Source organism: Marmota monax, unplaced genomic scaffold, assembly GCF_021218885.2.
Source record: "Marmota monax isolate L192 unplaced genomic scaffold, Marmota_monax_Labrador192_F-V1.1 WCK01_AAM20220418_F8-fsc00110, whole genome shotgun sequence".
In the NCBI taxonomy this organism is placed as follows: domain Eukaryota; kingdom Metazoa; phylum Chordata; class Mammalia; order Rodentia; family Sciuridae; genus Marmota; species Marmota monax.
The window spans coordinates 5,818,787-5,841,305 of NW_026694633.1; the positions used below are offsets into that span (position 1 = coordinate 5,818,787).

A 22,519-nucleotide genomic window follows, 5' to 3' on the forward strand; every position below is an offset into this window, starting at 1 on the left:
CCAGGACTTCCTTTTTTTAAAAAAAAAAAAACATTTATTTATTTTTTTAGTTATCGGCAGACACAACATCTTTGTTGGTATGTGGTGCTGAGGATCGAACCGGGGCCTCACGCATGCCAGACGAGCGCGCTACCGCTTGAGCCACATCCCCAGCCCTGAACCCAGGATTTCTTGATCACTTTGAACTCACCACCCTCCTGACTTAGCCTCCTAAACCACTGGGATTACAAGCGTGTGCCACTGCGCCTGGCTTAATATTTCTTTATCTATGGCCTTTTCAAGGCAGCCTTAGAACCAGAAGTTTATGAGTGACATATCCGCCTGTATACCTCCACCAATCCCACTTCTTTTTTCAGCAGTCATGATTAATGAAAATTATACAGAGAAGTTCTGATCAACTCTTGTAATCCATGCCATTCCTGGCACCTACACTTCCTATCTTTCAATGAGATATCTCATTTGGCAAGTGTCCGTGCTACAGACTCAGACTTTTCTAAGGCAGAGATTCTGTCTTATTCATTTTTGTATCCCTACCCCCAGCACACAGGCTGACCATTGGTCCACATTTGCCCAAAACTTTGAGTTTTTGCACTGAAAGTCCTACATGCCAGGAAGCCCTTCAGTCTTGATTAAGTCTTGATTAAGCTCATATACTTGGTGAATAAAAGGATAAAGGATGGGCTGGCATGGTAGCACCAGTGACTAGGGAGCTAAGGCAGGAGGATCTCAAGTTCAAGGCTGGCCTAGGCAATTTTGTGAGACCTTGTCTCAAAATAAAAAATGAAAGGGCTAGGAATATAGTTCAGTGGTAGAGTGCCTCTGGGTTCAATGCTCAATACCACAAAATAAAATAATAAAAATAAAGAGTACACAATGCACACACTTGAAATCCCAACAGTTTGGAAGACTGAGGCAGTAGTATTGCAAGTTCAAAGCTAGCCTTGGCAACTTAGTGAAATGCTATCCCCCGCCCCCCCCCCCCAAAAAAAGGTCTAGGAATGTGGCTCAGTGGTTAGGCATCCCTGGTTCAATCCTGGTACCAAAACAAGAAAAAGAAAAGGAATAAATGATAAATATAAAGCTAAATAAAATAGGATTTCTAGAGACATTTATAGTTTCTGACCTTGTCTTCATTTAAAAATATATATAATAGCAAAATAAAAAAACAGGACAAGTTACCATTGCCTGCCTTTCTTTCTTTCTTTCTTTTCTTTCTTTCTTTCTTTCTTTCTCTCTTTCTTTCTCTCTTTCTTTCTTTCTTTCTTTTACTAGGGATCAAACCCAAGGTCTCATGCATGCTAGGCAAGTGCTCAGCCACTGTGCCACAAACCCAGTCCTGCTACTGCCTTTAAATAGAGGGAAGGCCAAAAGTTCTGTGCTAAAGATGAGGAAGTAGCTCCATAGTCTCCTCAGGCAGAGCAAAGGCCTTGACTTCCTCTGAGGCAGGCTTTTTCCTGGTTGCTTTGCTTTGCTGTCTGCCATTTAAACCCATTACATTACTACTCATGAAAGAGATCCAACTCTATAAAAAATGTTCTTGAACTTGGGGAAATTACTTCTCTTTAATGGTTGCATACCTTTTATATTTTAATCTTTGGTTTCCTAAGTGGATAAGATATTGCTAAGATAATAACATGTACATTAAGAAATATCTGCTCTATTTCATAGAAAGACAAAAGTGTTAAGTTGGCAAAAGAGCTATAGATAATTCCCCTCATATTCTGGCACAGTGAAACTTCACCTTGTTTTGGTATAAAAAGCTATCATCGACACTTCATAAGAAGTTGATTGATGATTTAGATCAGAAGAAAAAATGTTTTCAAAACAGCCTGCATGCATTAAGAAGCAAACCTACAAGCAAAAAAAAAAAAAAAAAACAAAAAAAACCTTTATATACAATAATCATGTAATTTATCATTCAAACAAAGATCTCCCCCTTTCTTCCTTTCTTTCTATCTTTTTGGTAGGAGGAGATACTAGGGATTGAAACCAGGGGCTTTACCACTGAGCTACAACCCAGTTCCTTTTATTTTTTATTTTGAGACAGGGTCTCACTAAATTGCTAAGAGCTTAGCTAAATTGCTGAGGCTGGCCTTGAGCTTGCAATCCTCCTCCATTAGCTTCCTAATCACTTACAGACATGCACCACCATGCCAATAAACCAGAAAACTTTTAAGTGAAAAAGCAGGCACTACTAATAATTTAATTTGCCCAGAGATAAATGGGATGGTCCAGGAGAAGAAGACAAATGGTTCCCTTCTTCTTACCCCTGAAGAAAGACAAACTCAACCACATTACTCTCCAGGGCCAACCACAATTCCAAGCAATCCGAGGGTGACCCAGACGTACTTGCACTGGCCAAGGCCCAGCCTCCTCCGTGGATATAAACAACACTGCGTCTCATCAGCTCCTGTGGCTTTGGAGAGGCTTCAAACACTCTGACTTCCACCCCGTCAAAGTCAGTGTCAGTCACATTCACTTGGGCAGAAGACCATGCACTTTTCTTTCCGAAAGAAACGATGATAAAATTCAGTGCAATCAAGTGATGGCTCAGTCCCAGGGAGTGTATAAGGTGACTCTGCAGGAAGAAAATAAAGAGACTCAGAACTAGGATTTGTAAATTCTAGGATTCAGTTTTTTTTTTTTTTTTTAATTTTGCTTCCTAAATAAGCATGTCACAGTTCCAATAATATACTAGGAGTGGAAGAATAATATGTTCAATGCAAATAAAAGAGAAGAAAGTTTAATATTTACTTAAAGTATTTTTAAAGTGCTTCAAAGCTTATATACTTAGGTGTGTCTGGTTGTTTTCAGAGCAGGAGAAAGGAATGAGTGTTCCAGAGAAAAGGAACAAGGTTAGCTGAGGCCCTGGATTTAGAAGCAGACCAGCTCAGACATAACCAGGAGCTTTTCAGAAAAGTGCAAAGAACATACAGACCCCTGAAACCATGGAGGCTGCACTAGTAGTCACAGGAAGTTACCTGGTTGCAGTGATTCAGAGAAACAAGAGGCCTAAGAAACCCACAAAGCAAAGACCCTGCATGGTTTCTTTCCCTTTTTCCACTTCTTCAAGATCTCAGGAAGGGGCCCAGCTGGAGAGTGACAGTGATCATTAGATAAATTATTAATGCCACTGTAAGATCAAGGGAGCAGTGTTAGCAGAAATCAGGACTACGTGATGCCTGCAACACACCATAACACAGCTTTCCAGTCCTTGTTGGGGGCACACTGGTGTGCCTTGAGGAGGAACAGGTGGGTCTCCATGCACACAGGACAGCCACACTCCTGAGCCATTTACCCCAGTGTCCCATATAAATATTATCACTGTAGATATATGGATGTCTCATCATGAAAAGGACTGGAAAACACAGCATTATAAAACCATTAGCCAATATTCATGGAAAACAAGAACAAGGCAATTAATCTAAGAAAGAACAGCTATTTCAGGAATCCTGTTATTCATTTGCTGGCAAGTATAAACGGTAGCAGAGCAACCGAGTATTAATAAAATAATCCAATTTCTATATGATTACAGGCTTGAATTGCTGGGATTACAGGTGTGTGCCACTGCACCCAGCAAATTATCTTTTAAAAACTTATTTATATGCTTGTATCTGAGGGAGGGGAAAGCAGGTAAGGAATCAGTAGTATGATACTCCAGCCACATAAATAACTTAGCATGTGGTTAAATTTCAAAAGGGACCAACTACATTAAATACAGCATAAACTCTAACTCATGACTTATATTTCTCATATTCAATGATTTGGATTCTTTGTCAGTTGTTCTCCAGCATGGTCATTTCATTCTGTCAAACATCTTTTTAATTCTCCTCTCCAGATTCTGCTATAAATTGTGCCAAGTTATAGAAAAAAATCTATAATCTTGTGGAACATTTATTTTTCTGTATTAAAATCTGTGAACATGGATACACACACACACACACACATACACACACATACACACATGCACATATACATCATTATTATTAGTAGGAGTAATAATAGTACTGAGGATTGAATCTAGGGGTATTTCCTTTTTATTTTTATTCTGAAAGTTGCTGAGGCTGGCATCAAATTTACAATCCTCTTGTCTTAGCCTCCCAAACCACTGGGGTTACAGACATGCACTACTACACTTGGCTATGGTTATATTTTTAAAATACTATATAAGTTTGAGTATACTTTTAAAATGCATACTTAATATATTTTTATAGGCAGGCATGGATTTATTAGACAGGATAGGGAGAGGGAGAAAAGGAACATACTCAAGGGAGAATAAATAGGTCCCTCTCAGAAAAGAGAGGGACAATGCACTCTCCTGATCTGTTTTATTGGGAGTATCACGGAAGTTTCCAAAGAGCTCTGCCCAGTTTCACCTCTTGACTTTTGACTAGCAGCAGGATTGCATCAGACTTTGAAGTCCCCACTGATTATGGTCTTACCTTTTTTGTGTGTGTGTGGTGCTGAACATTGAACCCAGGGTCTTACTTCTGGAAAGGGACATTTTACTATTACAATGACATGCTAAAGATCCAAAGCAACTCTGGGTCACTGTGGCCCACATTAGAAGGTTCTAATTGGAGCCTGTTCTTACAGACTTGCTTTGCTCTAAGGTTCCTGTCTCCCTGAGTCCTGGAATCTGTCTGGGTAAAGGTCACAAAAGTCCCACCTCCACCACTTCAAGGTCACTTGTTTTTTGTTTTTGTTTTTAATCAGCAGGGAGGAACCTGTTGGGCCTGCATTTCTCCCTCAGATAACAGGCTGTTTGCTGGGAAGTGTAGCATATCTTATTGACTTAAGCCAGTTAAGGCTACTCTAGCCTCAAACAAATTGCATGTGGGGTTCAGTCTATAAAATTATCCTTTTAACCTCCTTTTTCTACTGTTCAGTTCTGTTTGTTACCTATCATTTACCCTATCAACGACTTGGGTCCCTAAATTCTTTTAGGGTATTTGGGTAAAGATTCAGTGTAGTTGCTTCCTGCTGAGAGAGGATGGTATTCAGGGTAAGGGAACCCAAAGTCCTTGCTGTCTCAGTATTTAGCATCAGGGAGATCCAGAGGTCCATGGTGGCAGTTGGCAGGCAACTAAACAAGGTGTAGACAGGGCAGGGATCATGCATTAATTTGATTAGAGTCCCCACATATTTGAGCCTTGAGTAAGGTCCTTCAACATTCTACTGGTCTGAAGATAAAAATGAGAAGGTGAGAGGAAGAGAAAGTGGTCTTTTTACCCTGGTGGGTACTGGCATTCAGAGACTTATAATCACTGATCTTTGCATTCCACTGGAGTGTTGCTCTAGTTGGGAACTTTCAATTTCCAGTGGGCAAGAGTTGCCCACAAAAACAACTAAAAAAGAAATTCCAGCCTCTTGCCCCTACAGGCCTTGGGGTGCCTAGGGTTAATCAAGAGACCTTTCAGTTTCACTAAAGTGTTGCCTTCAGAAACTAACAGTTGCCTTAAGATTTTCCTCCAGTCACCAAGAGCCTGAGATGTGAAAAGTTTAGAAAAGGCAGAATAAAGAAAGTAACCAGAAAAAAAGTCACCAAAGCAACCAGAGTTCATTGAGTGAAGAACACAAAACACTGAATGGCAAGGCAGTCTGCTGAGCCAGAGCGACCACGGAGGCCCTCCTCGATCATCTGTTCTTTGCCATCACACTGCAAAGATTTCAGATGAATTGCTTAGGGCAGCAAGCATGAGTTTATTGAAGGGATAGAAAAATGGAAATGCTCTTGAGCGAGAAAGGGAAAGAGTGAACCCTCTCAGAGAAAAGAGGGACCTAAATGCAGTTTTATTTTTTGTTGTTATTGACACTCAACTTACAACTTGCACTTGAGACCACCATAGAGATCACCTAAGATTCACTAATGCAGAAAGAACTTTTGTTCTACACAGAGCCCCAGTCCTTACAGGAAGAAACTACTGGTTTGGATGTGGCTGGTCCCCCAAGGTTCATATGTTAGAGGCTTGAAGCTTGAAGCTTGATCAGAGTGGTAATGTGAGAAATGGTGGGGGTTTAAGTGTCAGAGACTTAGAGGGAGGTCCTTAGGGGGTGTGCCCTTGGAAGGAATTAAGGTAGTTCTTATGGGAACCTGAGATAGTTCTTGGGAGAGAATGAGTTGTTAGAAAAGCCTGAACCTGAACCCTGAACCACTCTCTGGCTTCCGGTTTAGCTACATGATTTCTTCCTTTCACATATACTCTGGCTATTGTGATACCAATCACCTTGAGGCCTTCAGCACAGGTAAGCTATCACTAGCAACATGCCCTTGAACCTCTAGAACAACAAGGCAAACAAACTTCTTACCATTATAAAATAGCCTGCCTTGGGTAATTTGTTACAGTAATAGAAAACAGACATGTACAATATATAACTGTAATTTGGCAAATATTAATTAGATACCTACTAATGCTACATTTACAAAAATACAAATAAGGGTAAAAATGGACCAAGAACTTCAGTAGGTAAGAATGTGTTTTGTCTAACTTTTTTTCCTTTTCCCCAGATTCCATCTTTCCTTTAAACTTTCACATTTCTTTGAACTTCATCTGAGACTTTCAATTTTAAGGGAAATCCCATGATTTTAAAGTATAAGACTGAATGGGATAGTGTACACCTGTGACTAAGGAGGCTAAGGCAGGAGGATTGCAAGTTTGAGGATAGCTTCAGCAACTTAGTGAGGCCTTGCCTCAAAATAGAAAAACAAAAAAGGCTGGGGATGTAGTAAAGCACCCTAGATTCATCTCCAGTACCAAAAAAAAAAAAAGCATTGATTCAGATTAATAGTTTTAAAAGTTGCAGAACAAATAAAACATGTCTGCAGGCCAATATGGACTAAAAGTGTCTTCAGTTACAAATTCTAATATAGGGGATGATCGAAATTCTAATATAGAGGATGATCTGTCTGACTAAATAACAGCTGACAAGAGAGTGGCAGATTAAATGCCACTTGCCACTGATGAAACAAAAGTGATCTTTGAATACTTCCCTTTCCTTTTTAATTTTAAAATGAGTTTATGTTTGAGGATGAATTGCACAGTCAAGGTGACTAGTGACAGAAGAGATTGGAGGCAAAGGCAGCAGCTATGAGAATCTGGTGGAGTCTTAATACTCCCATGCTTAGGCATGTACTAGATTTTGTGTTCTTTCTCCAGCTGAGAGAATTTGGCAACTGTCCACTGGAGAGCAATTGAAGGTCTGCCCTGAGGAAATACAGGGCAGGGAACATATGCAAGAGTGAGCACAGAGGCACAGTTCACAGGCCTTGGCAACCGCTCACGGGCGAAGGAACTGGGATCAGGCAGGCTGGCTGGTGACACACACACACAGAAAGGACTCAAAGATACTGAAGGTTCTTTCCTGGGGAATGAGAAAGAGAACACAGGCAGAAGAATAGCAGAATCATTCTATTGAAAGCTAATGGGGCATTGAGGCAGATACATTCCAAATGGCAGTTAGCACATACAGGGTCAGAGATTCCAAGAGGTCAGAAGAGAAAAAGTGTTTGGCGTTAATTATTAACAACTCAAAAACGTTCAGCAGAAGTCACAAGGAGACCTAACATGGGGTCAAGATACAGACTGTGGAGGAAAATATTCTTAGGCTGGAAATAAGACTCTAGAGGAAGAAATCTAGAGAGGTTGAATGGGCGAAAGGAGAATAAAGAGAATACAGCAGCCAAATTTGAAAGAATTTTGAGAAAAAACTTGTTCATCCATTCAGGGAAGCTAAGGGTTGAAAAACAGCCATTCACCCAAGGAGGAAGTCCCTACTAGTAGTCAAAGGAAGTTTTAGGCATACCATGGACATAATCTACTCATTTCAATATTCTCATTATCATCACCTGCACTATGCGCAAGATACCCCAGATCCCATTCTAATTTAATGAGAATTCCTACATTTTATGCTTAGGCCATACAGTAAATGTATAATACTTGGGAATAGGAATTACAGCACTATATCCATCTTTCCCTATCACATGGGCAACATCAACCTAATTTCCAAAGTATGCATTTTGGCAAAAACAGAACACTGATCAAGAGCACAGATCAGGAGGCCAGGCTAGCTGGATTTAAAACTCATTTCCACTACTTACCAGCTGAGTGTCTTAATTAATATTCCGGTGCCTTCATTTCATCATCTGTAAAATGGGAATATATAGTACCTAGCTCAAAGAGTTGTTCTGAAGATCATGTAAGTTAATAGATAAAAGCACTTAGTACCTAGCACATGCTAAGCACTATATGTTTATTATTATGATCATCAACTAGTATTTAATACTATAAAAGAAGTGTTGCTTCAGGTTTTTTTTTTTTTTTTTTGGTAATGGGGATTGAACCCATAGGTGCTGTACTGCTGAGCTACATTCCCAGCCCTTTTTATTTTTTGAGATAGGATCTCACTAAACTGCTCAGGCTGGCCTCAAACCTGGGATCCTTCTGCCTCAGCTTTCCTGGTTGCTGCAATTACAAGTGTGCTCCACCACATCAAGCTTTGTGATATTTCAATTTTGTATCCCACAGAATAATATCACAATATTTATGCCTAATTAATTAATTACCTACAGCATTCAGGGATTTTTCTTTTAAAAATTATTAAAATTTACATATTAGCTGTGTGTGGTGGTACACACCTGTAATTCCAGCGACTCCAGAGCCTGAGGCAGGAGAATCACAAGTTCAAGGTCAGCTTCAGCAATTTAGTGAGACCTTCTCTCAAAAGAAAAAATAAAATAAAAAGGGCTGAGGATGTAGCTCAGTGATAAAGTGTCCCTGAGTTCAATTCTCCTGTACCAAAAAAAATAAATAAAATTTACAAATTAAATATTTTGAACAACTTGACTTGTCTTTGACCATCATTAACTCTTATTTCTAATTTATAAGATCCCAGAATGCCAGGTGTGGTGGTGCATGCCTGTAATTCCAGTAGCTCAGGAGGCTGAAGCAGAAGGATTGTGAGTTCAAAGCCAGCCTCAGCAACTTAACAAGGATCTAAACAACCCATCAATATCCTGTCTCTAACTGAAACATAAAAAAGGGCTGTGGCTGTGGCTCAGTGGTAAAGTACCACTGGATTCAATCCCTGATACAAAAAAAAAAAAATCCCAGAATGTCTTTTGATGAATCTGGAATGTTATAAAGTTCTCTTAAAAACTCTAAGTAGCTAGGTGTGGTACACACCTATAATCCCAGAAACTTTGGGGTTGAGGCATGAGAATTGCAAATTCAAGGCCAGCTTCCATAACTTAGTGAGATCCTATCTTGAAATAAAATAAATAAATTAATTAAAAGGCTGGGGATGTAGCTCAGTGGTAGAGAACTTCTGGGTTCAATCTTTAGCACCACCAAAAAGAAAAAAAAATTAAGTGATTTTGTTGTTGTTGTTGTTGTTCTCCTTAGTAAGCATAAAGGTCATAGAACTTGCTGAAGGAGAAACAGCATTACATATATCAAAGACTAGCATCAAAACTTAAAAAATTATAGGGGAGTTGGAAAGGAAAATTAGGTTTACAGACTAATTTCAGAGACAAGGTGTGAGGTAAGGTGTAAAGGCTTGGTTAGCCAAGAAGCTACTAGAATGGCCATCCTCCAGAAAGAAAAGAAGATTGGGTGTCCAGAGAGGAAGTCATAAGTGGCCTACAAATGTGGAAGACACTGTGGTAGTAAAAGACAGGTTGACTCCCATCCAAGTTCAATATTGGAGGTAGACTAGAGTTAAGGTCCCCTTTCTCCAATTGTTACACAATTTTGACAGTCGCACAATTCTCCGGTGTTGAGTAAATCAATGAGACATTGGACGGATTCCCTACCACTGGATGGGAGCTACCTTGGAAGATGGAAAGATAGTAAGGTATCAGAATCTGATCCTAGTTACACCTCTTGCCAAATTTGTGGTTTATGCAAAGTTATTACAACATTCTGGGCCTCCGTTTTGCTAAAAGCAAGTTCTGCCTCCTTTTCCTAAGTTATTGTAAGGATTTCATTAAAATGTCTGTCATATAACAGAATAGACATATCTATCTTATTCATTTAGTCTGCTATTTCTCAAAGCTAGCAGCATATTAGAACCAGCTGGAAACTTCTAAAAATCACCAATGCCTGTCCCACCCCACATATCTATTAAACAAAAATCTCTAGGAGTGTGACCTAAGACATGGGATTTGTTTAGGTCCAAGGCAAATTTGTTGCATATCAAGATAGAAAATCACTAAGAAAATTAAGCTGACTAATTCATCCAACTAACATTTATATCTATCTACCTGGTCACAACTGTACTAAGCATTGGGGTACAAGAATAAACAATGACAAGAGCCTGTTTCCAAGGAACAAACAAATGTAAGAATATCCCAGACATGGTAGATGAGTATGGTCTGATATAGAAATGTCAAAAATTGAGATTGGTAGCTTGAAAGTACAGAGGTAGGGCTGGGGATATAGCTCCGTTGGTAGAATGCTTGCCTCACATGCACAAGGCCTTGGGTTCAATCCCAGCACCATTTAAAAAAAAAAAAAATGTACAGAGGTTAAAAAATGAAAACTGGGAGAAAAAGAGAGGCTGTCAAAGATGCTGTCAGGATACAGTATCAGGTGAGGTGAACTGAGTGTTAGCAAATGATCAGGTTAGAGAAGAGGAGAGAAGGGTAAGGAAGACATAGAGATGTCTCTGGTGGTGGGAAAGTAGTTACAGGTGACTTCAGTCCTTTGCCCAGCAAGGATGGATATAGAACATGAAGACATCAAAGTCTCATCTCCAATTCTCAACCAGAATGCAAGGATAAAAACACAATTTCACTTGTGGAGGGTTGGATCTCTACTCCCTAACCGGACCAAAGGACAGGGCTGTCTGAAGACCATTCCTTTTAAGTATGTCTGTTTGTATGTATGGAGACAGGGGAAAGGACTCACTGTTGCCCTGGTGGACCTCCCACTGAAGAACCTAATACCTCACCCAGACTCCAGAGTGGCTGAGACTATAGGCATGCACCAGTATGTCCAGCACAACACCCCATTCCTTTATTTTTGTTGGGGGTGGGGTTCTGGGGAATTGAACCCAGGGGTGCTTTACCAGTGAGCTACAGCCCCAAGGCCTTTTTATTTGGGGACAGGTTCTAGCTAAGTTGCATAGGGCCTACTAAATTCCTGAAACTGGCCTTGAACTAGGGATCTTCCTTGTCTCAGCCTCCAAAATCACTGGGATTACAGGAGTGTCACCACACCTGGCCACAGCACCCCATTTCAGAAAGACTTAGGTATCATGGTAAATTGCAACAGGGAGAGAAAGTTAATCTCAGGGAAAGCAGGAATTGTAAAGTTGGGCTGGGCATGGTGGCATATTCCTATAATCTCAGTGACTCTAGAGGCTGCAGCAGGAATCACAAATTCAAAGCCAGCCTCAGTAATTTAGCAAAACTCTGTCTCAAATTAAAAAAAAAAAAAAAAAAAAGGAATTGTAAAATCTGGATAAAATAAAAAAAAAAATGAAACCTTAGCAAACCTCATTTAAAGGGCAAGAGACAAAGGCAGACACACACAGAGATAATACGAAATAAGTGTGTTAGATTGCAAATGATTGGCTTCACAGAGGGCAGCCTTTGAAGTCATACTCTTCAAAGTCATACTCTTCTCAGAAATAAAGGCAAAACTGACCTCAACAGAATCAAGTTCTATTTAGAAATAAAGGTCACTTTTCTTCATGCCCCCTATGAACTTACTTGTTATGAACTTTCCCAGGACCAACCCTTCATTTGCTTTCCAGATCCCAACTCTGCCTTCTTTCTCTAGGGTCTCAATTCATTCTTTTGTTTTATAATCCTTTCCTCTCACTCTCTGCAAGCTCTTTCCCTAGAATGATCAAGTCTCTCCCTACTTAAAAAAAAAAAAAGTACTCTTTACTATTTGCCTCTGATTATCATCCTGTGGCTTCCTTATCTTGCAAGCAGTGAAAGTTGTCTACATTCACCATGCCTATTGCTTCAACTCTCACTCACTTTGAAACCTATTACAATCTGATTCCCAGCCCATATCTCTGATGAAACCATCTGTAGTATTAGGCTCACCCATGACCTACTTGGCCTCTCTGCAGACATCTGACAACCTGCTCTTTCTTGAAACACTTCCCCTTCAACTTCTCCAGTTTCTTATTTCTCTTTCCACAATGACAATTTACCTCTTAACCCTCTTTCTCTCTCTCTCCTCTCCTTCTTCCTGTGTGTCTTTTATTGATGGGCTTTGTTTCCTGCCCGCCAGCCCCTTAAAAGATAATGTTCTCCAAAGTTCTGTTTGTTGTCTTTTTTAAAAAATTCAAATTCATAATTCCTGCTTTCCTTGAGCAAGCCATGGTACCACCAAGGCACAATGCATGGCCCACTGGAATGAATTGCTCACTTGCAGCTCATTAAATTGAATGGCGATGACCTCTTTTCATATACTGATGGCTTCAGCATCTCTAGGATCTGTCTTTTTCAACCATCTCTAGGATCTAGCCTATAAGCTCCTCAAAATTAACATGGACATGGCTGGGGATATAGCTCAGTGGTAGGGCACAGCCTAGCATGCCTGAGGCCCTGGCTTCTATCCCAGCACTGCCAAATAATAATAGTAATAATAATAAACATATTCTACTCTCACTTCTCTACCTTCAACACAGAAACTCACTGCATTAAACTTTCAATTAATTATCTAACCAAAAATCTAGGTTCCAAGGTAGAAACCTTGATAGCTCCCTCAGCTTCTTCTTTATCTCACTGATTTCTGATCAATAATTGATTTATCTCAATTCCACCTGCCAACGATTTCTATATCTAATTCAACTCCTAGCTCCCACCCCCAATCTCCACGCTGCCTCGGCTAAGAGGCTCATTATTATTTCCTGCATCCATCTACTAACTGGAATTGTAGACAACACTATCTTTGTCTATAACCTGCTGCACACAGTTCCTACCCTAAAAGTCTCATATATAAGCTGACTGCTTGAAAACTTGATTTCTGTTTCCTGCAGGGGGTAAAAAGTCTGTTCTTGGCATTCAGTCTGGTCCCACTCTAGTTATGACTGATTTACATCATAAAACTAGATCATTTTACATCTGGAAGGAACATTAAGTTTCTCATATCAACACAAAAGGAAACTGGAGCCCAGAGAGGACACATGACTCACCCAGGCTCAGCACAAAGGGCAGAGCAGCTCCAGCTGGGACTGGCCTAGACAATGGAGCCATGCCCATCATACCCTCTCCTCCAACTCCTCCTACCCAGGATCTTGTCTCTCCAGCCTTCTCTGTTAACATCTCTCAGGTCCTAATCATGACTCAACCTCCTTTACCTACCATATGCTAGCACATAAAAATGAGACTTTAAAGAAATCAAGTTCCGGCTGGCTGGGGTGTAATTGAAAGGTAGAGCACATGCTTAGTCTACAATGAGATCCTGGGTTCAATCCAGCACCACTGGGAAAATACCAATTAAGTGTTTTTTCTCTTTCGTCTCTGTTACCCATCATATCAGTCAAGGTAGATCAATCTTGACCTTCTATGGACAAGGTCTGAGTCTTGGGATCAATCTTTTTTTCCTGGGGCTGGAGGTGTAGCTCAGTAGTAGAACACATGCTTAGCATGTGGGAGACCCTTCAGCACCAAGATGAATTAAAAAAAAAAAAAAAAAATCTTTTCCCCAGTGCTTCATGATCATAAACAAACGTCTTTAGTGAGGCTACCCAAGCTGCTAAAAGGCTCCCTTGACTGCCAGGACAAGTAGCATTTGTTTTCATTTAAGTGTTCCAAATAACAGCTGACTAAAGGCAGCACAAAAGAATTCAACTTCCAAACAAAACCTCCCTCACTCCCTTCTGGGACAGGGCGATTCAGAGCTTGCCCACCCATGCCCTTCTGCCTGACTTCACAAGGGAGGCACACAGGGTACTTCAAAAGTTGGGTTTATCTTCAGGTTCTGTGTGAGGTGTAGGAAGCAGCAATTTTTTATTTTTTTGGTGCTGGGGATTGAACCTAGGGCCTGTGCATGCAGAGGCAAGCACTCTACCAACTGAGCTATACCTCCAGCCCCTGGAAGCAGCAAATTTGATAAGACCTTTGAAAAGGAGTTTATGAAGTGGCACACAAACCCCAAACATACAAGGCAAATGATTTTTTTTTTATTTACTTATTTATCAATATTGGGATTTGAACCCAGGAGTGCTCTACCATAGTACTATATCCATGGTCTTTTTTAAAAAATATTTTTTTAGTTATACATGGACACAATATCTTTATTCTGTTTTATTTGTTTTTATGTGGTGCTGAGGATTGAACCCAGTGCCTCACATGTTCGAGGCAAGTGCTATACCACTGAACCACAACCCCAGCCCCCCTGGTCATTTTTAATTTTGAGATTGACCTCAGATTTACTGAGGCTTATCTCAAACTTGCTATCTACCTGCCTCAACCTCCCAAGTCACGGGGATTACAGGCGTGTGCCACAGTGCCCAAAAATGGTTTTTATAGACATCTGGAGATTCAGATGATTATAATAAACTAATTATCCTTTGTACAGATTCACATGATTGTGATAATATGTACTATATAAAATACATAATAAATTATATTCCTTTTTATTCAGTTTGTGACCATTTGAACTTTCACTGGTTTATTTTATGCTTATTTGAGGCTCAGAGTAGTTAATTGCCTTCCCATGAATCATGCAGATCCAAGAGATAAAGTTCATACTGGAACTCAAAAGTTCAACCAATTCTGACTCATCACTCTGAATACTATTACTCAGCTCAAAGACAACCACTAACCAAATCATTATTTGAAGCTGAAGCCTCTCCTATACTGAAAGTTTTGCAGCACTTGAGAGTAAAAGGTTGAAAATCAGGCTGGAGAAGCGAAGTAGGTCATGAAATGTACCCCAAACTCTATCTTATTGGCAGCATATTCTCTCTGCCAGCAGATCTGCTCAGTTGGTTAGCAGGACCAGTCTGCCTACAAAAACAGCACCTGAGAAAATTAGCATCAGTATAAAAGCAGGGAGCCTTTGCAGGAATTAGAATTTCCATAGCCAGCAGTTTCAAGTTAATGCAGCTCAGTAACTGGCCCAAAGCCTTAGGAGACAAGCTGGTCTGCCAGCCTCAGAGCTTTAAGAAGGCAGAGTCTGGATGATTCTTCAACAATGGAGAAGATGCCTACCGGGAGAAACTTCTCATTTTAAAAGACTTAAGAAAATGAAACAATTCACTGTTCACAAACATTCAGTCTAGATCCAAAGTTACAACAATCTAACTTGTTTAATGTGTAACATATTGAGTCTAAATCAAAATATCTATACAACAGATGGGAAAACTATATTGTCCTCCTTAAGTGAATTTATAGGATGGCTAATTACAAGAAAGTGGGTCCATATTTATTTTTTATCCAGTCTTTCAGCAAACAGTTGAGTGTTCATTGCCTACTGACACCAAAACTCATACTGAAACAGAGGGAAAACACAAGCAGGGGGTTCCATCCTTAATAAGTTGACCGTGGCAGGACATGGTAGCCCATATCTGTAATCCCAGCAACTCCGGAGGCTGAGGCAGGAGGATTGTATTTGGAGGCCAGTCTTGGTGACTTAGCAAGACTATCTTATCTCAAAAAATGAAAAGGCCTGGGGATGTGGTTCAATGGTAAAGTGCCCCTGGGTTCAATCCCCAGTACTAAGGTAAAGTGGGGGCACAGAAGAGAAGATAAGGGGTGGGGAGAACCAAGGAGAGAAAAAAGTAACTCATTTGTTTTTAATCTCTATTATCATTACACTATCGAGTTGTCCTGTCCAGGAATTCTCAAAGGATGGTTTGCAGGTGAATATACACTCTGGTTCAACTCTATTGAATTGGACTTTCTGGAGGTGGGGCTTACAAATGTTGCAGGTAATTCTTTTGCATGGCAGAGTTGAGAAACTGACCTAGTCAATTCAAAGTGTGAAAAAGTCATTACATGGTTTTTGTTCTTATTTTCTTTGCAAAGGTAATGAGTTCCTGCCTCAGCTTTCCCAGTTACTGGGTTTACAGGCATGCACCACCATGCCTGGCCTGGGCAATGCTCTTAAAAGCGGGGCTTGTAATAAAAAGCCATGTAGCCAGTCTGATTGACCACTGCAGGCCTCCCTCGGGCCTGAATGTCCCCTCCCCTGAACTTCTTATCCTTCAAGATACCTCCTCTGTGAAGGCCCTCAACTGCCCCCTCCCACACAGAACTGATCTATTCTTGCTCTACAAGATGTCTTGAGAGAATATCCTACACCTCTCCTACCTTCTTTGGGGGTTGGCAGTGGGGATAGAACCCAGGGGTACTTTACCACTTAGCTACATCCCCAGTCCTTTTAATTCTTTTTTAAATTTTGAGACAGGATCTCACTAAGTTGTCCAGGCTGGCCTTGAACTTTTGACCCTCCTGCCTTCCAAATTGCTGTAATTATAGGCCTGCGCCATGATACCCAGCTTCCTCTCGCCATGACACCTAGCTTCCTCTCGTTGGCTTTGTGGAATACTCCCTTGTGAATTCTGATATTACAAACCCAGTTGGAGTCATCGGGATTTGCAAGAGATGATCACACAGTGTACAGATGATTGGATGGGGAGGGGCAGGAGATCTACCCTACATCTCAAGAGAATAGAGAAGCCTCTACTTCCTGGTCCCAGTACCTTTTGGCAGCTCTTTTACTGTAGGAAAAGCAGGCCCACAAAGCATTTTGGTCCAATTGGGGTGCCCAGCTTCTGTAGGCCCCATTGTACACTTCACTTCTCTAACCTATCAGGTTCGGGAAATAAGGGACACGCGGGGCCCAGCTAGCTGAAACGAGAATCAGGTGCATTGAATGGAGTGCTGACCTTTTTTTGATTGAATTGAGCACATCACACATGCTAAGCAAATGTTCTACCACTGAGCTACATCCCCAGCCCTTTTTATTTTGAGACAGTGATTTGAGAGTTGCCCAGGCTGGCCTCAAACTTGGACTCAGCCTTGGAGTGTGGACTCCTGACAGCACTGGTGGTCAGATGGCAGAGGAACCCCAGATCCTATAGAGAATGCACCAAAGCCTCAAAATGACTTTATTGAGGGCCTGTCAAGATCCATGTAGTGCCAAGTCCTTGCCAAGTCCTTGCCCTCAAAAAACAAGCAGGGGGTGATGCTCTAAGATAGAAGCCAACTTTGATAAGGCGCTGGAGGGAAAAAAAAAAAAAAAAGTAGAATGACTTTACAAGCCCTTAGCCCTTACTTGCCAAGATACATGGAAAAATGAAGTGATATACCTGGACCTTAGAGGCTGAAGACCCTGAAGAGGATGAGGAGGTGGTGATGGAGAAGGAGGAGAAGGAAGAGGTGGAAGATGAGGTAGTGGGAGAATCAAATGATGAATATCCCCACTGATGTGGGGATGAAACAGAAATAAGAGCAGTCAGAGACTAAAGAAGAAGAAGAAAGGGGAAAAATATTAAAAATATATATTTAAATACTATGGACTTTAAAAAAACTTAGGGCTGGGGATATGGTCAGTGGTAGAACTCTTGCTTGGCATGTGTGAGGCCCTAGGTTGAATCCCCAGCACAGCAAAAATTAAAATAAGAAGATTTAGGTTTTCTGTTAAAAATGTGAACCTTTTCTTACATTTCTATAATGTAGTAAAGTGAGATGATCAAATTCCGGGTAACCCCTCAATTTCAAATTTGAGAACAAGGTAAATGTATCCAAAGGTGTTGAAGACAAGAAATGAACTTCACTCTATCTTTCCGTGATTGTTTCTATGAGTACAGCAAATTGAGGATTTACACCTGAAATTTCTTAGTGAAGCAAAGGCAGAACCTAAGGAAATACCATCCTGCGTAACCCAGAGATCAGCTTGATGCTTCAGAAGAGAGTGAGGGAAAAGGGAGGTCTGCGATGGAGATCACAGCCTCTAATCAACAAGGCCAAAACTTCAAGTTCATGTTCCAAAGAATGTTCTGAACACTTGAGTTTAGGCAAGCAATGTGCTTTAGTGAACATGCTGTGTAATTTCTTCAATGCCCCTACCCATGTCTTACAATCTAATGCTTAGGTGGCTTATAGTAGTGACTACTTATAAAGAAGGAAAAAAACACCCAAAATGTTTAAGTATTAAATCATTACACCTAGCATTTTAAAGGTATTCATGTTCTAGAAGATAAATAGAAAGAGGCAAATTTTCTAAAATATGTGTATCTGGTGTTATAGAGTTTGATCCTTATGAAATTTTTGTTTGTTTATTTGCTTTATAGCTTTTAGAGTATGTGAAAATTATCAGAACTTTCCATTGAAAATATGTTTGGTTGTAATCCCAGCTACTTGAGAGGCTAAGGAAGGAGGTTCACAAGTTCAAGGCTAGCCTAGGCAACTCAGAGAGATGCTATCTCAAAATAAAAATATAAAAAGGGCTGGGGATGAAGTTCAGTGGTATAGAACCCCTGGGATCAACCCTTAGTACTTCAAAAGAAAGAAATAAAGTAATGTATTAGGGGAAAATGTGTACTTGCAGACCCAATCCAAGGTATGTTTCCATCACATATGCTGTCATTATTTTGCTGTGTAAATGTGACAGATTAAACATAAAATGGTACATAATCAAATTTTGCTGTTTAAGAAAAGCCTGGCATACAGCAGTTAAGGATATTCAGGACAAATACATCTAATGTAAAGACTCTTGGATTTTTTTGGGGGGGAGTTTCTTTTTTTTCAATTGGCAGGTTGCTCTTTCTTATCTATGAAAAAAAATGTATTTATTAAGTTGTAGATGGACACAATACCTTATTTGTATCATTTTTTTTTTAATGTGATCTGAGGATCGAACCTCACGCATACCAGGCAAGCACTCACTGAGCTACAGCCCCATCCCTGAGTGTGGGTTTTGAATTCTGCTCGACCTGGTGATCTAAAAGAAACATAAGCATAGAATCGTTACCCACAGTGCTATTAACACTTACTAGTATCAAATACTTTTCTCCTTATATACCACATATTGAGAAATAAGATGATTAAGTATATTTCAAAAAGCTTTTCTGGAAGTTATCACTTTATCATTCTCTTATAACTTAAAATGAAGTAGAATTACTGAGTATACATGAACGAGGCAACAAATATTTGCATAAGCAACAGTTCTTTGAAGTTGGGTACCTATCCTTACAGGAAAATAATAACATATTCTTTCACTGCTTCACCTTAACCCTTAGCAGAGTACCTGGCATACAGTATGTGTTCAACAAACACTTGTGGAATGAATAAATGTCCAAAATCACAGTTAGAAGCATAGACTTAATACTTTAAAAAGAAATACATTGATGCTATCAGAAACTATTCACATGCATTACTGTGTCTTATAATCAAGTGATACTAAAATCCTAGCAAATACCCAAGAAGAAAATCAAATCTAGAAAATGTCACAAAACTGCAAGCAAGCAAACACAAAAAAGTACAAAATTACATTTATCCAACCACTGTAGTAACACCCCCCCCTTGCCAAATCTAGATAAAAGTTAAACAAGTAAATCAATTTCCTGGAAGAGCTAAGGACAACTCAATCTTGCTCAGATGAGGGTTTAGTTGGGAAAAGAAGTCACTATGATAAGAAAGATAACTAAATGAATGCCACAGTCTACTTGCAATTCTGCAGAGATACAGCATAGCTGGAAATCACAGTTTAGCAGAGTACCATCAATATATATCTTTGGATTCATAAAAGGCCTTTCTTCACCTCATTCTCTCTTATCTGGGTCTTAAACCTCATTTCCTTATACATCTTTCCTTTGGCTTCAATTCTTACTAATTTTAAGTGGATGCAAAAGACATAGTATAATTTTTTTTTTTTAGTTGTCAATAGAACTTTATTTTATTTACTTATATGTGGTGCTGAGAATCAAACCCAGGGCCTCACACATGCTAGACAAGTGCTCTACCCCTGAGCAGTATAATTTTAAAAGCAAAAAGAACCACAAAAATAGACTCATGGAAAACAGAAAATTGAGGCCTAGACATATGTGTGACAAGCCCCAAATCACCCAGTAATTGCCATATTGGAACTGGAACTCAGTAGGCAGATTCCTAGTTTCAGGTCTTTTGTTACATCTCTATTTAAAAAGTCTCCATCTAAGAAAGTTTCTGCAATCCTAATTTTTCTTTCTCTTCCCTTTCATGGCAAAATTGATTAACTGTATACTTATTTTTGTTGTTTTAATTCTTCCCTCCTATTTTCTATTCCATTCGTCTCCCAGAACAAAGGCATCCCTGTCCTGACAGTATCATTCCAAATCTTCATTTCCTGTAATCTTTTTAGAGAGCTTTTATATCTTAGTTGGATCTCTGAACTCTCTTTGACATCTGTTATGGTTTGGAAGTCCCCTCCAAGAGTCATGTTGGAAACTGCCATTGTAGAGGTTCCTCAAAAGCCTAGGAATGGAACCACCATAGGACCCAGCTATACCACTCCTCAGTATTTATCCTAAAGAATGAAAGTCATCACAATAATACATGCACACTGATGTTTATCGTGTTACAATTCACAATAGCCAAACCATTATGGAACCAGCCTACATGTCCATCAACAAATAAATGGATAAAGAAAATGTGATATGTATACATGATGAAATTTTATTCAGTCACGAAGAAAAATAAAATTGGAATTTGCAGAAAAAATGGATGGAATTTGAGAGCATTATGTTAAGTGAAATAAGACAAACTCAGAAGGTCAAGGGTCATATGTTTTTTTCTCATATGTGGAAGCTAGAGAGGAAAAGGAAAAGAAAGGGAGCAGTCGTCTCATGAAGACTGAAGGGAGACCAATAGAGTAAAGAGCCCAGAGCTAGGGAGTGGGGAGAGAAAGGAGAAATACTGAAGAATGATATTAGTCGATTTATATTGTTGTACTGTGTGAATGCACAAATATGTGACAACAGATCCCATCATTATGTGCAAGTATAATACACCAATTAAAAATGTGGAAAACAAGAGAAAATTGCCATTGTAACAGCATTAAGAGGCAGGATCTGTAAGAGGTAATGAGGTCATGTGGACAATGCCCTCAGGAATGGATTTTGGCTGTTGTCTCAGGAGTGAGCTCCTGATAAAAGAATTTCATCCATTTTTCCTGTCTTGCCACATGATTACACAGCAAGAAGGCCCTTGCCGGATGCCAGTGTCATGCTCTTGGGCTTCCCAGTCTCCAGAACTGTGTGGAATAAATTTTTTTTTTATGAATTACCTCATCTGTGGTACTCTAATGATGGAAAATGAACTGAGATCATATCTATGGTTTTCTAGGCTTTTGCTGTTTTTTTCTTAAATATAGTTAGAATATTAAAATGTTTGTGGTAGGAAGGAAACTTCAGAGAGGTCTTTCCCAAACTGAAGTTTCTAGAACTGTAGATTCTGGCTGAGAACAAAGGGTGAAAGGCTCTGTGATCCTGAGGGCAACTCAGCTTTGGGAAAAACTGCACATCATTCTTTTCAGATTCACAATGTATATCACTTTTTTCCTCCAGTACTGGGTTGAACCTTGGGGCACTCTACCACTGAGTTACGTATCCAGCCATTTTATTTATTTATTTATTTATTTGTTTGTTTGTTTGTTTGTTTGTTTATTTATTTAATCTTAAGACGGGGTCTCACTATAATTTCCAAGCTGACTGCAATCCCCCTGCCTCAGCCTTCCAACTTGCTGGAATTATAGGTATGTGCCATCCCACCATTTTAAAGACATTACCATTTTAAAGACACTGACAAGTCTCAGTAGTAAAAGAGATATTTATTTAACTGTGCTTAATCTTTAATCTTTTCACACCTACTAATTACCCTTAAAACTGGCTTGGACAGGGAGCAGTGACACATGCCTATAATCTCAGCAGTTTGGGAGGCTGAGGTGGGAGGATCACAAGTTCAAAGTCAGTCTCAACAACTTAGTGAGACCCTGTCTCAAAATAAAAAAAAAAAAAGAGAAGGGTTGGCACAGACAGCAGCCCATGCCCTGCTCTGAATTACTCTATATAGAAAACAGTTTTTAGGATGTGCTTAAACCTCAGTTACTCCATTCTGTAAAACAGTAGTTTATTTGCCATTAGCCACTCCATTTTGAGTATACAGAAGGAAAGTAGAATGACTGCATACCCTGTTTGTACAAGTAAACACCACCATCTGCCCGGCACCATCATAAGGCACACACTGATAAATAGCGTCTATGGGCCAACCAATCAAACTAGATCAAGGAGTGCCTGGACAGGTGAACATCCCAAATCCTATCAGGAACACCAGACATGGGAGCTTATCAACCTCACCAGATGAGGATCCCTCACTCAAGACCCATAAAAGGAGGAGCCCCCAAGACTGAACACAGTAGCACACTGACTCTGTCACCAGGTCACTTATCAGAAAACTTGCCCAAGAAAATTGCCACAGCAATTAACCTTGATTTTATGTCCCCAGAGGGCTTGAGCAAAGTGCAGCTTCTCCTGCCTGTGATGACCACACATGGCCTACCCCAGCTGACAC

The 22,519-nt window shown here is 39.9% G+C and overlaps 1 protein-coding gene across 2 annotated transcripts in view; it reads right to left on the minus strand.

The window, feature by feature from the left end:
* Nucleotides 1–22,519, minus strand: part of Nceh1 (neutral cholesterol ester hydrolase 1) — a 61,410-nt gene that overhangs the window by 18,356 nt on the left and 20,535 nt on the right. Inside the window, exons 1-2 of one of the 2 annotated variants that reach the window (XM_058572278.1) lie at nt 3,194–3,497; nt 2,350–2,578 (exon numbers count right to left, since the gene is read on the minus strand). In XM_058572278.1, coding sequence (XP_058428261.1) covers nt 2,350–2,578; nt 3,194–3,196 — 232 coding nt within the window. In that variant the 5' untranslated portion in view covers nt 3,197–3,497. Of the gene's footprint in view, nt 1–2,349; nt 2,579–3,193; nt 3,498–22,519 lie in introns of those variants that run through there. The other variant, XM_046422953.2, reaches the window with a different exon arrangement.